Source organism: Hemibagrus wyckioides, linkage group LG09, assembly GCF_019097595.1.
Source record: "Hemibagrus wyckioides isolate EC202008001 linkage group LG09, SWU_Hwy_1.0, whole genome shotgun sequence".
NCBI lineage: Eukaryota > Metazoa > Chordata > Actinopteri > Siluriformes > Bagridae > Hemibagrus > Hemibagrus wyckioides.
The window spans coordinates 20563667-20580035 of NC_080718.1; the positions used below are offsets into that span (position 1 = coordinate 20563667).

The 16369-nt window shown below is 37.0% G+C and overlaps 3 protein-coding genes across 3 annotated transcripts; all 3 read right to left on the reverse strand.

Annotated features, from left to right (window-relative positions):
• Positions 1 to 317: 317 nt before the first annotated feature.
• Positions 318 to 2668, reverse strand: olfm4.2 (olfactomedin 4, tandem duplicate 2). The gene is made up of 5 exons (XM_058399705.1): positions 2587 to 2668; positions 2326 to 2493; positions 2013 to 2225; positions 1733 to 1877; positions 318 to 1222 (listed from the first exon to the last, which is right to left on the reverse strand). The coding sequence occupies exons 1-5, from the start codon at positions 2641 to 2643 to the stop codon at positions 423 to 425; spliced, it is 1383 nt and encodes a 460-aa protein (XP_058255688.1). The 5' UTR covers positions 2644 to 2668; the 3' UTR covers positions 318 to 422.
• A 3645-nt stretch (positions 2669 to 6313) lies between these two features.
• On the reverse strand, positions 6314 to 8228 carry olfm4.1 (olfactomedin 4, tandem duplicate 1). The gene is made up of 5 exons (XM_058399707.1): positions 8107 to 8228; positions 7855 to 8016; positions 7556 to 7768; positions 7285 to 7432; positions 6314 to 7203 (listed from the first exon to the last, which is right to left on the reverse strand). The coding sequence occupies exons 1-5, from the start codon at positions 8158 to 8160 to the stop codon at positions 6380 to 6382; spliced, it is 1401 nt and encodes a 466-aa protein (XP_058255690.1). The 5' UTR covers positions 8161 to 8228; the 3' UTR covers positions 6314 to 6379.
• A 1011-nt stretch (positions 8229 to 9239) lies between these two features.
• On the reverse strand, positions 9240 to 15222 carry LOC131359681 (leucine-rich repeat-containing protein 74A). Its single transcript, XM_058399719.1, has 13 exons — positions 14983 to 15222; positions 14728 to 14903; positions 14452 to 14559; positions 14122 to 14215; positions 13457 to 13506; positions 13283 to 13364; positions 13112 to 13197; positions 12733 to 12927; positions 12010 to 12105; positions 11691 to 11834; positions 11397 to 11501; positions 10925 to 11010; positions 9240 to 10676 (listed from the first exon to the last, which is right to left on the reverse strand). Exons 1-13 carry the CDS (start codon positions 15086 to 15088, stop codon positions 10094 to 10096), a joined length of 1911 nt encoding a protein of 636 aa, XP_058255702.1. The 5' UTR covers positions 15089 to 15222; the 3' UTR covers positions 9240 to 10093.
• Positions 15223 to 16369: the final 1147 nt, after the last annotated feature.

Sequence of the window (16369 nt, forward strand, 5' to 3'; positions counted from 1 at the left end):
ACTTGGTGTTTGAACTCACAAGTGTCTGATCAGTGGTCCAATGCCTTAACCACTAAGCTACCACATCCCTCTTTGATGGAAAACATATCAGGCAGTATACTCTTTACAAATGATTCATTAATGTCTTTATCTTGGTCAGGGTCACAGGCATTCTTTCACACATCCATTCACACATTCACCCAAACCTAACAATATAATAATAATAATAATAATAATAATAATAATAATAATAATAATAATAATAATAATAATAATAATAATAATAATAATAATAAAAGTAATAATAATAAAGGCATCTGATTAATGCATTCATTCATTTTTATTCATTTCCAAAACAGAAAATTGAACATGTCCATATAATTAAACAGGGAATTAAGATCACACCTGCAGACCTTCAAGTATATTTGGTCTGAGAGTGTCTCTCAGGTACTCTTAAACTTCACATTATAAGAGACATAGTAGCCATTGTTGAACATGTAGAGTTTCTGATCTCTCGGGTTATAGTCCAAGTTGACATAGAAATCCTGGAACTTTTCAAACTGAATACTAATATAGCTATCCTTTCTCGTGCGTGTGTTGTAAGTGTAAAAGATCTCTTCTGTCTGAGCATCTATAGAACGTGTAGCGTAAAGAACACCACATATCATGAAAGCATTTGTGACGGATTGTTTAAAAATGCTGGTTTCCCAAACCTCTGCCAGAGCAAATGCTGCTTCGTCGATTTTGCCCAGGACCAGTCGGCCCTTTGCTACCTCTGTGGCGTACGTTACCCATAATCCATTCTCATCGGCTGCAAAATCTAAGTTCTGATTGTCAGAATATTGGTAGGAGAATCTGTTACTGGCGCTTGGCACCACCCTGTACTCTGCAGTCTGACTGGTCATGTTGAATTTACCCATGCTGAAAGGTTGTCTAAACTGATAATAGAAGGTGTTACCATGCACAATGTAGTTATTACCAAGACCTCTCCAGTCACGATTGGTATAAAGCTCATGGGTTTTCGTTGGCTGTCTCATGATCAATTTGTAGAAGTCTGAATAAACACGAATTCTACTCATCAGTGTATTAGAGAAAGCAGAGTACCAGTACATATCTTCATAACCAGGTAGAGGGCTAGAGTCTTTTCCCCATCCTCCATATAAGAAGCTTCCACTCAGATCGGCATTCAGCTGGCCAACTACAGGCTTACTGAGTTTCAGAATACCTCCATGCTTGCAGGTACCTGACAAGAGAAATCAACTCAGCGATAAGAGTTTACAAAGAAAATATGTGATAATTACAAGCAAAACCCTTAAATATTAAAGATAAAAAAACAACAACATTTTTTTAGCAGTAGCTGGTTTACTGGATAAATGTTCCTACTAGTAATATCTTGTGCATATGTAACAGTTTGTGAATATAAATACACAGAAACAAATGTGAATAAATGGCATACCCGATGCTGCAACATTCAGATAAATGTTTGAATAATTGTATATGATTTTAAGCCATTATTATTTTATTACCTGTACCTACTTATTTATTTTAGTCAGATATGCATGCATACACTAAAGCTTAAAGTGCTTATCTGTACCCACTTTAATGTAAATTACTGATATACTATGCATCAAGCATTAATACAATTAACATTAATTAGAGATTAAAAAGATACTGTAAGATGCTCTGACAAAACCTAACATGAATGAGACTCATGTAGCATCACATCTTAAATATTTCAATACAAGAACTTTACCGATTGGTGCGTTGGAGAAGTCATCTTGTTCATCTCTGCATTTCTCCAGCTTCTTCTGAAGTTTGATAAACTCGAGGCGGATCACTTCTAAATTGCTCTTATCATAGCTTTCCAGCAGGTCTATGGTGAGGCTCATATTGCGGATCTTTAAGAAATATGTATAAGGAAGTCAAAACTGCCTGTATTCAGCACTAATCCAGGTCCTGAGATGTAAATGGTCACTCATAATCAGTCATTTTAAACTGATGTGTCCGTGAGATTCAAATGAATAAACACTTACCTCATGGTAAAGACTGTCGAAGATGGGTGAGGAAGAGTTAAGGGATGTTTTCAAGTATGTGACCAGTGACTCAAACTCACGCAGCTCAACCCTCAGAAGGTCAAACTCCAGTTTGATGTACTTGTCAGACCCGCTTTCCAATATCTCAACACGTGTGGTCAAGTTAGTGAGCTCAGAGAGAAGAATAACCAGCTGGGCTTTTATGTAGGTCACCTATGAAGAAGGCAAGAATGTTTTGCAGGATAATCACTGTTTTTTTTTCCCATAAAGTTACAAAAACAAGGTATGCTTCATCATATAGAACGTACTGTACCTTGTTAATATGGACCTCCACCTCTGCAGTCAGCTTATTAGAAGTTATCTGCACAATATCCAGACGGTCTGCTGGGAACGTAGTGTCCGGAAGGAATATGTTGCAGATACACTGGCCGTATTCTCCCACAATTCCTGTTACATTTCCAGAACCCCACTGCTCCAACGGCTGTGAAAAGAAGGGAAAAATATAAGATGATAGAATTTGCTTGTTTGAGTCTTGGGAAATTTTTCAAGAATTGGTTCTAAAGAAAATGCCTACCAGCCAACCATATGTTGAGCCAGTCAAAAAGAGGAGCAGAAGAATGTGATGCATCATGTCAGGCTTTCTTAGCTGAGTGACTACAGCCTTACTTCCCAAATCGTTGCCTTTTAAAGATGAAGGTATCCGGTAGACATCCTGAACATCTTTTCTCATTCCCATAGATGTTATTAGTTGATTTTGAAATGAATTGGAAGACAATTTGTTTACACAGCCATGTTTGTTTTAGATATTATGAACTAATGAGGCAGTAGCAAATTATGATTTATTGGTGTTACAAAAGAGGTTGTTAAATTACATAGAGATGATGTGAGAAAATATATTGCAGGCAGCACCTGATAAAATAATAAAATCTTATTGCCACTGTGGGAGCAGCGTTCCCAGTTACCACTGGTTAGGATGGTGATACTTTTACAATACTTTTGGGAAACTAGGCCTTGACGGATATTTCTTGGGAACATTTCCAACATAACCACGCCGTTTTCCTGTGTTATAACAGGATATAAAGCACCTCCTCTGATGTAATGCTGGTAAATATGGTATATATGCTTACTTTCTATACAAGTCTGAGTTAGTTGCTGATTCAGATAACTAACATACAAAAATACAGACATTTACATTTTTTTTGTTTGATATATTCTGTTGTTATAGGACTATTAAAGTGCATGTCCTTGGTTTTCTTAGCTACATTATAGCCTATTAAGATTTCAGTACATTGTTGGTCAAAGTGAAACAATCAAGGAAATTTCAGTTCAGGACATTTAAGTAGGCTTCAGAATAGAATTGGTGTATTTTATAATATATTTCATGCTAATTAAGGCTAATTAAAAAACCTGCAGCAAAAATACAAGATGAAGAAGCATTTATTTTTTCACATATACATTAGAACACAGTAGAATTAATTTCTTCGCATATCCCAGGACCTTTCTCAATAACCCAGAGGCTTTTGAGCCAATCTTGCCACTGACAGCAATGACTCAATCTTTATGATATTTTTTTATAAATGGCAAGAGAAACTTCATTCATTCATTCATTCATTCATTCATTCATTCATTCATTCATTCATTCATTCATTCATTCATGACACTAACCCACTGAATTTATTCCTTTCTATTAGGCATGTATGTAGAAGTACATGTATAGTATAACATGTATACATATATAAAGAAAAGAAAAAGAAATAAAGAAAGACAACTGATGCCTAAAGAAAGACAACTGATGCCTAAATTTAAGTAAAACTATATATTTGAACAGATATACACTACTGCTCAAAAGTCTGGGTTCACTCAAAAATTGTATTGTTTTCCAAGGAAACACACACGAAATGAGTCTGAATAGAAAATGTAGCAAAAGAACAGACATAGAAATAGTTAGAAATAATGATTTTGATGGAAATGATGAATGTTTTCTTCGAACTTTGCCTTCATCAAAAAACCACCTTTTGCAGCAATTACAGCCTGGGCATTCTAGCTGTCAACTTTTCTAGATACTCTGATGAGATTTCCTGGAGCATGTCCCCCAAGATGGATTGAGCTGATGGAGTCTTCCTCCATGTTTTATTGTTAGCCAGATGGGATCAGCAAAGATGCACCTAAAGCCAATAATGAAATCACACAGAAAATAATTAACATATTAGAATGATAAAATACAATGGGAAATGGAAAATGTACATGGTACATATTATCCATCATAGTTTTATGGAGATCTACATTTTACCCCTGACAAAAAAAAGTTAGCATTTCAGAAGTGTGAAACTGGTGGGAGCAATATACATTTTATAGAGTATAAGTTACGTACACAGACACTTGGAGATTGGATACAAATGCAGGTTGTTTCACTGAAGCATTTTCAAAAACAGGAACAGGTGAAATTAATAGGAACTGATAAAAAAAAATAGGGAACAGTTAACTGGATACAGCAAACACTCTAACAGACATTAAGCAGAAAGCAGAGACAAAAACTGGCAAGGTCAAACAGGACACTATCCGGAGCCAGAAAATCTAGGTAAAAATCGAGGCCAAGAGCAGAAGATATACTTCCAAAAACCGAGTAAACATGAACAGTAAGTCAAGCTTGGTAATCATCACGGACACTAAAGAACTGAACTTATACCTTACAAATAATCAAGGAAACAAAGGGCTAATGGAACGTACTAATTAAACACAGATAAATATAATCAGAAGGAATGGTGACGCAGCATGGGAGCACAGGTGGTGGCTGGGAGTGTGAGTTCAGGGCGGCCATGTTTGACGTGTGACAATACAGAGCTGGACTTAAGCCCCAAGGTAACTCTACAGAGATTGGTTTCAACTAATATTTTTTTAGTATTTATGTATGATTTATTTTAATCATCTGAACATCCACATGGGATACATTTTCAATTATATAATGTATATGTTTTAATAGTACCCAGTGGCGGGCCGTGCATTTCACACCTAGGCCTTCACTGGTATCCTTCCTGAATTAATCCACCTCTATAGCATCATTATGACGCCACGACAAAAGATACTAATCAACCGTTAAATAGCAAAGTAAAAAAGAAATTAGGCTACAGTATTTCACACCTCACCAGGAATAGTCCATTTTATTACGGTTACTTTTCTCAAAAAAGACATTCATGATGCAGCAAACTATAATCTCCGGAGGACACAGCATCCGAAATGAGACGCAGTGAATGTAGAAACACTGTATAACAGTGCGTTGTGTCACAGGTTCTTATAGCGAACATGAATAAAATTACATATAGCAAAAAAACAAATTCAAGGCCACAATTCAGTCTCACAAGTTTCCTTTTACTGCAGCCCAGAAAAAAAGAAAAGCAAAAAGCATAAATGGTTCTTGAAAAAGCTTACCAACTATTTTGAAGAATAAAAAGGATTTTCTTGAAAAGTCCGACTTGAAAATGCATTTGTAAGGATGTCTGCAACCAAATGGATTTCTTGTCCTCTGTGAGTTAAAATATATATATTTTATTTAGTTTGTGCGGTTCGCTGCCTCTGACTACTCCAATGATCCAATCAAAGGACGGGAAATTGCTGACGTAATCGTATGCCTGCTAGATGGCCCCAGTGACGCCAACTCGGAATCTGATTGGTTAATGTAACAATTTCATTGCCACTTATTTTAAGCTACGGGTGCCTGCACTATTGATTCTGAAGGCCTTAAGGCAGATTTCTTTCACCCTGGCAACACATGATGTCAGCCACTGGCTGAAATATGATTGGATAAATACTCTGATCATAAATATACACTACTGGAAGCAGCGCAACCAAGAGAAATGCTATGAAATGTAGAGAATAGGCTATTGGGAATCATTTAATACACATTCATGGAAAAATATATGAAATATATTAAAATGCAAGTCAGTGATTCAGATCACTGCTGTTTAGGCCAGCAGAGAAGGCCTTGCTGGCCCTGACGGCCAACCACTGATAGTACCATATACTGAATTTCTGCATTCTTTTTCTATTTTCCATTAAAATAGTCTTAGAATTTCAGTGTAACCAGTGTTCATCAATTGATTTCATACAGTAAAAGTGTGGAAACAGTGCACTGTCAAATGCCTGAGAATAATCTTTACATATAATATACCTTGTTTTGTGTAAATAACACACATCCGTTGACCTCAATGTAACATATGACTTTAGATCACATTATGTCATGAAAAAAACCACATTTATTAATGAGTGTGCATAATGACAACATTCATTCAAGAATACTGCTTATAAGATTTTATTAATAAGGTTGAAAGTCAATGCAGGTTTTAAAGCTGTATTCAAATCAAAGCATTTCATCATATCAGGACCTGCACCTTATTCTTATTCTGATGGAACCACACATGATAGCTGACGTAATATCCGTCATTGTACATGTACAGTTTCTGGTCAGTGGGGTTGTAATCAAGGTAAACATACGTTTCCTGGAACTTTTCAAAAGGAATGCTAACATAGCTTTCCTTTCTTGTGTGTGTGTTATAGGTATAAAAGATCTCCTCTGTCTTTATATCTACAGATCTGGTAGCATAAAGCACTCCACAAACCATGAAGGCGTTGCCTACTGATGGTTTGTAGATATTCATCTCATAAACCTCCTTTAAAGCAAATGCTGCCTCATCTATCTTACCCAGCACCAGTTTGCCCTTCGATCCTCCTGTAGAATACGTCACCCACAATCCATTCTCGTCAGCTGCAAAATCTAGGTTTTGGTTTGCTGAATAAAAGTAGGAGAATTTATTGCTGGCGCTTGGCACCACCCTGTACTCTGCAGTCTGACTGGTCATGTTGAATTTACCCATGCTGAAAGGTTCTCGGAACTGATAGTACACAGTGTTACCACGCACAACGTAGTTATTACCAAGACCTCTCCAGTCACGACTGGTATAAAGTTCATGGGTTTTCATTGGCTGTCTCATGATTAACCTGTAATAGTCTGCATACACATTGACTTGGCTAACCAGAGTATTTGAAGAACCCGAGTACCAGTACATATTTTCAAAACCATGCAATGGGTTTGAATCTTTGCCCCATCCACCGTATCTATGGCCTGCATTCAGATGTGCATTCAGGTGGCTGATAATTGGTTTACTGAGTCTTGATATGAAACCATGGTCACAAGAACCTAAAGAGAAAAAGTCATAGGTGTAAGTCATTTATGTTTCTACAAAGACGGCAATTGAGTCCATGTGCTGAGCAGATTTACCGATGTTAGGATCGAAGATCTCGTTGTGGCGTCTCTCACATTCCTCCAGTTTCTGCTGAAGCTTGATGTATTCTCTGCGTGTCAGCAGTACCAGGTTCTTGTCATAGGTAGTCTCCAGTCGAGTCAGGATAACAATCATGGACGTGATCTGTATGATAAACATTAAGGTAGTAGATATCACATATATGTGTGGCAGTAACACCTGATGCGTAATCTCATACCAGCACACACATCTAACGCACGATGACACAATACATCTGGTGTGTTTTACCTCTTTGCGAATGCTGACAAGCACTGTAACAGAAATCTCAATAGATGCCTGAAGCTCCACAATCAGAGCTTCTATCTGCTTGATCTGAATCTTCACCTCCTCTATTTGGACCTCAGTATAAGAGTCAGGGTCCTTTTCCATGATCCCAATCAACAAAGTAAGGTTTACAATCTTATCCATGTAGATTATAAGCTTGCTCTCAAACAGCTCTATCTGCAGATAAGGGAAGACAATATGTTAAAAAACCTGCACATACTGTGTCTGATTCAGGGATCGAGTTTTTGAGGTTCGTCTTATACCTTGCTGATTTCCAGCTCTAACTTGTGACTGATCTGCAATGAGGACTTCTCCAGCAGCTCCAGCTCCCCCATGGGGAATATGGTATCTGGTAGAAATGCCTCACAGGTGCACGACTGGCTTGGACTCACAGTCTCATTCTTCTCAGACGAGGGGGCCAGAGACTTTGTTCAAAAGAATAAGATAATTACCGTGTAAATTCCAGACCACTTTGAAATAAGACAAAGAAGAAAAACATGTGAGTAATGACTTACCTGAAAGGCAAGAGTTGCCCTGAGGAAGAGGAGACAGAAGAGTATGGTGATCATTCTGAATCAGGTTGAGTGATTCTACTTCAGAAGTCAACGCTCTGTGGCTTTTTAAAGGATGATTATCATAACGCCTGTTATTATATCAGCTGGAGTCTTCTCACAGCTGAAAATCTGCTTGCGTACCACTCATTACTGATATAATAAACTACTGTTCTGTAAACATTACACTTATCTTATGTTTCTGACTAAAGGATACAGGTGTGTTTACCAAGCCTTGTCATAATCTGACATGATCACACACCCCAGAGTGGAGGAATTACCATTCTCATCAGTCATCAGAGGAACACAGCACAGCTCTTTTGTGGCTATTCATCTTTCTTTGGACAAGGGACCAAGAGTTTATGTATAAGCTACAAACTCTAAATATTAGGGATAAATAGTAACTTAAACTTTATTCTATGTTTCCCTATGGGTTTTTTTCTCTATGTTTCTCTATTCTGTAAGGCTGCTTTGAGATATCTTTAAAAGCGCTATACAAATAAATTCAATTCAGTTCAATTCTCTAATTTATACTCTACTTATTACTTATTTAAAGATAATGTTCCTCAAAGTCATTTTGTCTGGTTCCGGGTTCTGGTTATATAAATTGGGTTCTACTTGGAACCTTCACTCAGAGGGAAATCCTTCTGTTGTAGACAAGATTTATCAGACCAATAAAGAAATGCAAGCTGGCTGATTGTTATGATTTTCGTTTATCTGCTAGTTTGATTCATTCATTTATCTTCAGTAACTGCATCATCCTGGACAGGTTCAGGGTGGATGCTATATCAAGAGCACCAGATGTGAGACAGGAATGCACACTGGATGGAGTTATTCAGAACTAAGGGCAATTTATTATAGCTGGTCTTCCTTTAGCATGATTTGAGAGGTGAGAATGTGGACAAAAGCCAGGGAATGTGGAAGATACGCACGTAGAGAACATGCCAAAATTCACACTGACAGTATTCAGGATCACATTGGGGAATGTTTGAGCTGTGAGGTGGCAGCAGTACCCACTGCACCACTTTGTCAAGTCAAGAAGCTTTTATTGTCATTTCAACCATCTGATGCAGTACAATTCAACAACGTTTCTCCAGGACCCTGGTGCTACATGAAACAAAACAGAGCTACATAGAACACAGCGCTTAGGACTGAAAAGTGTGTCCATTTTACCAGTCTGTAACTGACCATTTTGCAAATAATCGGATGTAAACAATAAGAGGAATAATAAAACAAAGTATTATATACAGAAGCATGCTAAGTGAAGTTTATTTCATGTCAGAATTTATACCTGGATAGCATTATGGAAATTGTCACAGTTTTATCCATACACTGACCAGGCATAATATTATGACCACCTGCCTAATATTGTGTTGGTCCCCCATTTGCTGCCAAAACAGCTCTGACCCGCCATACACTGTATTTTCTGACACCTTTCTATCAGAACCAGCATTAACTTCTTCAGCAATTTAAGGAAATATTAGCTTATCTTTTGGATCGGATCACATAGGCATCAGTGGGCCTCGGCCACCCATGACCCTGTCACTGGTTCACGACTGTTCCTTCCTTAGACCACTTTTGATAGATACTGACCACTGCAGACTGGGAACACCCCACAAGAGCTGCAGTTTTGGAGATGCTCTGATCCAGTGGTCTAGCCATCACAATTTGGCCCTTGTCAAACTCACTCAAATCCTTACACTTGCCCATTTTTCCTGCTTCTAACATCAACTATGAGGACAAAATGTTCACTTGCTGCCTAATATATCCCACCCACTAACAGGTGCCATGATGAGGAGATAATCAGTGTTATTCTCTTCACCTTTCACTGCTCATAATGTTATGCCTGATCAGTGTATACATTGCACATTTTGTGTCAGTCGTTATTACATATCTGGATTATGAAACACACACTAGTATTCATATTACATTCTGTACTTTGAATGTCTTCTCAACTTTTTTTTTTACTTTTCTTTTTCTTCCCATTGGAAACTTTCACTCTTACAGTGGGTTGCTCAGTGTTTATTGCCGGTCTTGATCTTGTCAGGTTGTTGTCAGTGGGGCTAAGTTTGCTAGTTGCTTCTGTTGATTTGGAAATAGTGTTCATGCCCTGGGCTGATGCAGGTTTGGTTAGCGAAGGCAGAGAGGTACGATTGTCTATGAGGTTAGGCTGGGAGTAAGAGCGTATGGCTGGGGTACTCAGGGACCTGTAAGATGCAGCATTCCCTATCATAGGAAGCTGGCCATGCTCGCTGCTCATGTTAGTGACGGAGTAACGGCTGCTGTTGGATATGACGATGTGATGCCAGGAACTGAGGGGCGTGGCTGAGAAGCGCTGAGGGCCACCGGAGTCCTCTTTAATTCCTCCTGGTGACATGACGATGGAGGTACGTGGGGTAACAGCCTCAACAGCTGACTGGAAGGTCTTGAGGATGCGCTCGCTCTTCTGCTTCTCCTTCTTCTGACGGGACTCTACTTTGCGCAGCTTTCGCCGATGGTCCCGCATCATCTGCTTTCTTGTGTCAGCCAAGCCTCTATAGGATGTCGACAAGGGAAAATGTGACATCATGAAAAATATGATAACACTGTCTTTATCCTGGATTACACAGCAAAAATAAAATAAAAAATCCACCAGTTTTTAGTAAATATATATCATTTTTGTCTTGCTAACAAAGACCTTCTAGGCAAATGCTAATATAACAAGCAAATATAATCAGAAATTTATGAAGTCTAAAAGGTAATGGTTTTGATTTGTACTATAAAACTGATTAAATCATCACACCTATAGTCTACCATGCCTGTTCCTTCCCGGTCCAGCTTTTGGATGAGCTGTTCAAGCTGAACACGATCCAGTGGGATGTTAGATTGCTGGAACAGAAAGTAACACTCTTTGAAAAACAGACAAACAAAAACACCCACAGTGAAAATTAAACTATAAATCTTAAGGTAAAAAGGGAATTTTACAAATGGTTATTCAGAATGGTCTCCAATGCCATACAAAAGAGACTAATACTTTATGCTTCTATACTTAATACATAAATGTTATTCTTTTTATGCTTCCTGAATGTTAACCTGAATTTTTACATCCTGAAGGGTTTTGTTCTGTTTTGTTTGTATAATTGTGCAAGATGGATGGATGGATGGATGGATGGATGGATGGATGAAATATCAAAGTTCAACAGTGAGCATGATTCAGCAGACAGAGACACAACAACGGATCAGCAAATGTTAATGACGAGGATATGATCTCATGCCTGCACTGCCTTCCTGAATTCGGAGACAGGAACATGCATCGTCCCATCTTTATCGATGTTGCGGAAGAAATCCCACAGCCGAAGCTTACGCCGATCAAGATAATCCTGTGAAAATAACACACGGCAAATGACCCTGTTCGAAATTTGACACAGAACACTACGGTTACTCTGACATAAATCTGATGTTACTAGTAAACATTACATTTAAAGTGAATTTAACTAAAATGTTTATCATCATTTTCATAAATCCTTATACAGTCGCCAACATGTTATAAGTAAATATTCCTAGTGTACCTGAATAACCTTCATAGGGTCAGGCCTCTTTGGAGGCTTTTTGGCAATAAATCCACCAGCACCACCGTAATGCACCTCTAAAGCAGGATGGTCTTGACATGTCAACTCCAGCAGCTGTATAAAGAGTTCATTCACCAGCACGTTCTAGCACATAAACAGTGCCATAAAGAGGCGGTTTAGTGCAGTTCTTATGAGTATGACAAACAGAACAAATTTTTCACAGTTCTAAATGTTAAATAATATCATATCAGATCATATCTGCCAGCACTGTAAAGGTTATGTTTACTGCTCTTCATATTATCTTATACATAAGACTCACACATATGTTGATCTCCTCGAGGGCTGTTTTCAGAGAGTTCTTTATGACACTAATCAAAGCCAAGGCACCTTCTACTGTCAGTGAATTGTAAGCCAGCTGCAAGAACAGTACAGCATTTAGTCTTCTCTGTGAACACACTGCATGTGACAAGTCATTAAAAAGAACAAATACGCCCATATCTATGGTTCAGGCCAATTTCAAGATAACACATTAACAGAATGTGTCCTAACTGAATATTCTTCACAATGTCTAAGACCATTAAACAGAAATACTTTCAGATTCAAGAAAAAAATACAAGGATGCTCATGTGGCAAACATTTACAGTTATCTATTTATAAAATCCTATAACTTTTCTCCAGTTTTATAGTTATTGTGTTTGACATTTAATGAACAATAATGCTGTTTAGTTTAATGTGTAAACTATCTATCTATCTATCTATCTATCTATCTATCTATCTATCTATCTATCTATCTATCTATCTATCTATCTATCTATCTATCTACCTACCTATCTATCTATCTATCTATCTATCTATCTATCTATCTATCTATCTATCTATCTATCTATCTATCTATCTATCTATCTATCTATCTATCCACCTGTCTGTCTGTCTGTCTGTCTGTCTGTCTGTCTGTCTATCTATCCACTTGTATAAAATATCTGCTTCCTCTTCTTCTTCTTGTTATTTATTTATTTACACTGAACACTAAACTAAACCCCACCTTCAGTGTTCTGAGTGTGTCGTTGGTCTCGAGGCCCCTGCAAAGCATTCCTACTCCTTCATCACTGATTCGGTTGTTACTGAGGTCCAGATAAACTAAAGTGTTGTTGAATTTCAGAGCTTCACCCAAAGCCAGCGCTCCTTCATTGCCAAAGCCGTTCCAGGAGAGGTCTAAGTGTTTCAGAGTCACGTTGACCTGATGGACAGGAGAGAACAAAACATCTCAGGTATCTTTAAGGATAAAAGCCCAGAGTGTTTAACTAGTGTAACGTGATCCCGATAATACATTATATATTATGTTACTTAAAAATGATTCCATTATATATTATACAGTCATGTCTTTTTCCATGTTACATGTGTTATTGTATAGCTTCTCATACTTTAAGTCCAGCACAGAAAGCCACAGCACCCTTCATGCGGAGATGATTCCAACTCAGATTAAGGAATTCTACACCCTCATTATTAGCTGAATCAACAGAAAAATAACTGTTTTAATCACATATCATGATAAATACACATCTCACACGTTTTCCTTTCTAAATTATATCTACCTAGCATTTGGCCAAGGTATTCCCCTGCTCTTCCACAGAATTTATTGTGACTCAGGTCTAACTCTTTTACTCTGTAGTTGGTCTAAAAAAAAAGAGTTTCAAATTAGCATCTTTGACAATCACAAGACTATTGCTTTTCTTACCTTCATATCAGTGGATTATGTTTTAACATACTGTAAAGGCTTCTGCAAACCATTTGGCATCATCCTCAGAGAATTCATTTCCTGAAAAGAAAGTGACAGATCTGTTTCTGTAATGTTTTCAACCCAAAGTATCTTGGATGTATTAAAATGGTTAAATCTTAAATGAACAACAGCGTAATACCATAATTAGGGTGCCATTCGGGTTCCTTTGATATTATAAAATGTTGAAAGAAATTTTAAACAGATGAGATGTTTCCTTCACAACAAGCGTCCTTACGTCATTAGCATGGGTGCGGTTTAACCACATTTTATATATGCTAAAAAACCTCAACCCTGTTACTCAGGGTAAACGTAAAAATTTTATTTTATTTAATTTTATTTTATTTTTTGTGTATCATTTTAAAAACATGTATTTATTTAAAAGTGTTATAATTTACTTTATTTAAGTACTTAAAAGTTTAAGTACTTTACTTAAGTACTTACTTGCCTCTGTGAGACAAATAAAAATTATATTATGTTTATTTAATTTTATTTATTTATTTATTTATTTTATTTTATTTTATTTTATTTTATTTTATTTTATTTTATTTTATTTTATTTTATTTTATTTTATTTTTTATTTTATTTGTTGATTTATATGTTGATTTTTTATGCACACCAATCATGGAATCACTTAATAATAGTTTTAGAGAGTACCAGAAAGTCTGAGTGATTTGATGGACACGTTATCCAACAGCATCCTTGTGATATGCTCAGCTCCAGCAGATTTAAGATGATTGTCAGACAGATCCTACAGGACGGAGTGAGGGTCAATAAAACTGCAAACTCTACTGCCATCTAGTGCTCAAGTATGTATATTGCACTCATTTAGTATTAGAACATTTCATTCATCATATTATGCATGAACAACAACAACAGCTCCATATTATTATAAATATTAGTAAGAACAATATTAAATATTAAAGTATAATAAAGATTATGATTCTTAATAATATCAGTAATCATCAGTAACAATGACCAAGTTACCAGATTTTGAATAGTGAAATTGGCCTTCAGCATCTGCACAAGATATCTAGCTCCCTCAGCCAACAGAAAATTGTCAGCCAGTTCTAGCGTTGTTGTGTACGTGTCAGTCTGTGCAGAATACAGAGCCACCATTAGCAAATAATAGTATACGTATTAAGCACACTAGCAGGCATTCCATCATGTTGATTTAGAAGGCTCACATATACAGTATATAAGAAGCCTCAGTGCTCAATACTCATTAAACCTGGAATCATAGTAATGATTCATATTCTTTACCACAAGAGCGATGGCCAGAGCTTTTCCACCTAAAGGGCCGAGTCCGTGGTGGTTGAGGTTGATGGTGGCACAGCCGAGGTTTCTCAGAAAGTAGCTGACCGGAACAACACCCAACAGTTTGCACGCCTGGAGGTACACCTCAGCTGTGGACATGTCTTTTGTAGTACTCTTTCGTTCTATCATAAAGTGGCAGGAGTCTTATCAGCCTCTGAATACGATTCAAATAAAAAAAATGGGATATTTATAGTTACTTACCATCAGCTTCAGTGTCTGTATCCCACTCATCCCCAGATCCAGCCTCATAAGTGCTGTCTCTCTCAGCCAGGCTTAGAGAATCTAGTGACACAACAGACTGCTCCATATTTTAATCCTCCATCCATACACTCTGATAGTAAACTAAATTTGGCTCAACTATTAAATCCTCTGAAGCTTTCTTACAGCATAGTGCTCCATCTGGTGATGTGTTTACGTCTATGTTTACTTAAGGATAAATTCAGAGCCTGTCTTAGCAACAGGAATACATGATACCTGTGCTGCTTGTGGAATACCTTTCAGTGCTAAGCCTATTTGCCCATGCAGTCATGAAATATTCATTGTCTAAGCACGATGCTGTCATTCGACAGATATCTAGAGAATAAGCAGAATTTCACAGCGAATTCTATCCACTAGACTGTTAATATATGTCTAAATCATGGACTCTAGAAACAACTAAGAGAGCAAACTGCTGTTATAAAAGCAATCTGTTATAAAAGGCTATCAAATTCTGTTCAGCTACAAACCAAAGATATCAGATTAACTACTTAGACACTGTCACTGTTGAACACAAATTGAGAGATTAACACAAACTGCACATAAAACGATGATGGTGCACTTGAAATAAAGTGGTGCATCACTACACTACTGTCACCACTGGTTATCATTTCAGGGTCATTGCTATGAGAATTATCCATCACCTTTTTTTAATTCTTTTAAAAAGCAGGTGATATTATAGCAAAAAAAAGGCAAGAGCAGATTTAATCCCAAGAAATTAGAGATCATATTTCTGGCTGCAGAATTGTCTCTCAGTGAATGTTATTTGTTTTTCGCACCATTTTGTGTGAACTCTCTTCTATGATGACTGTGTGAAGTGAAGCAGATGGTAATAAAATTACTTAATCTGGATATATTTCAGACTACAGGGTCTCCCAGCAGTCTCCATACATAGATGAAAGGAATCCTTTTTTGCTATCAAAATATAAAACTCCATGTAATCTCTAGGATTTCCATTTCTTTGTAAAAACAGTGGGGTCATCTTATACAACTTTGCCTCTCAGTTTGGCAACAGTATCATGTGTGATACCAGCGCAACCTTGTGACAGCGTCCTGATCAAGCCGTGAGAATTATGAATATGATAAGAATATTTCCTGAAATGATGTAAGATAGATAGATAGATAGATAGATAGATAGATAGATAGATAGATAGATAGATAGATAGACAAATAGGTGTAGCTTACTTTTCCTAAAGAAGAAATTTGAATATGATGCAAAATTTTATTTTTATTTAATTTCTGCATTACCGTAGCCTAAAAAGCTCAGAAGCAAGAAAAGTCACAATGATTTTAGAATTTTTTTTGTTTGCTTTCTGTATTGTTTATTGCAAGC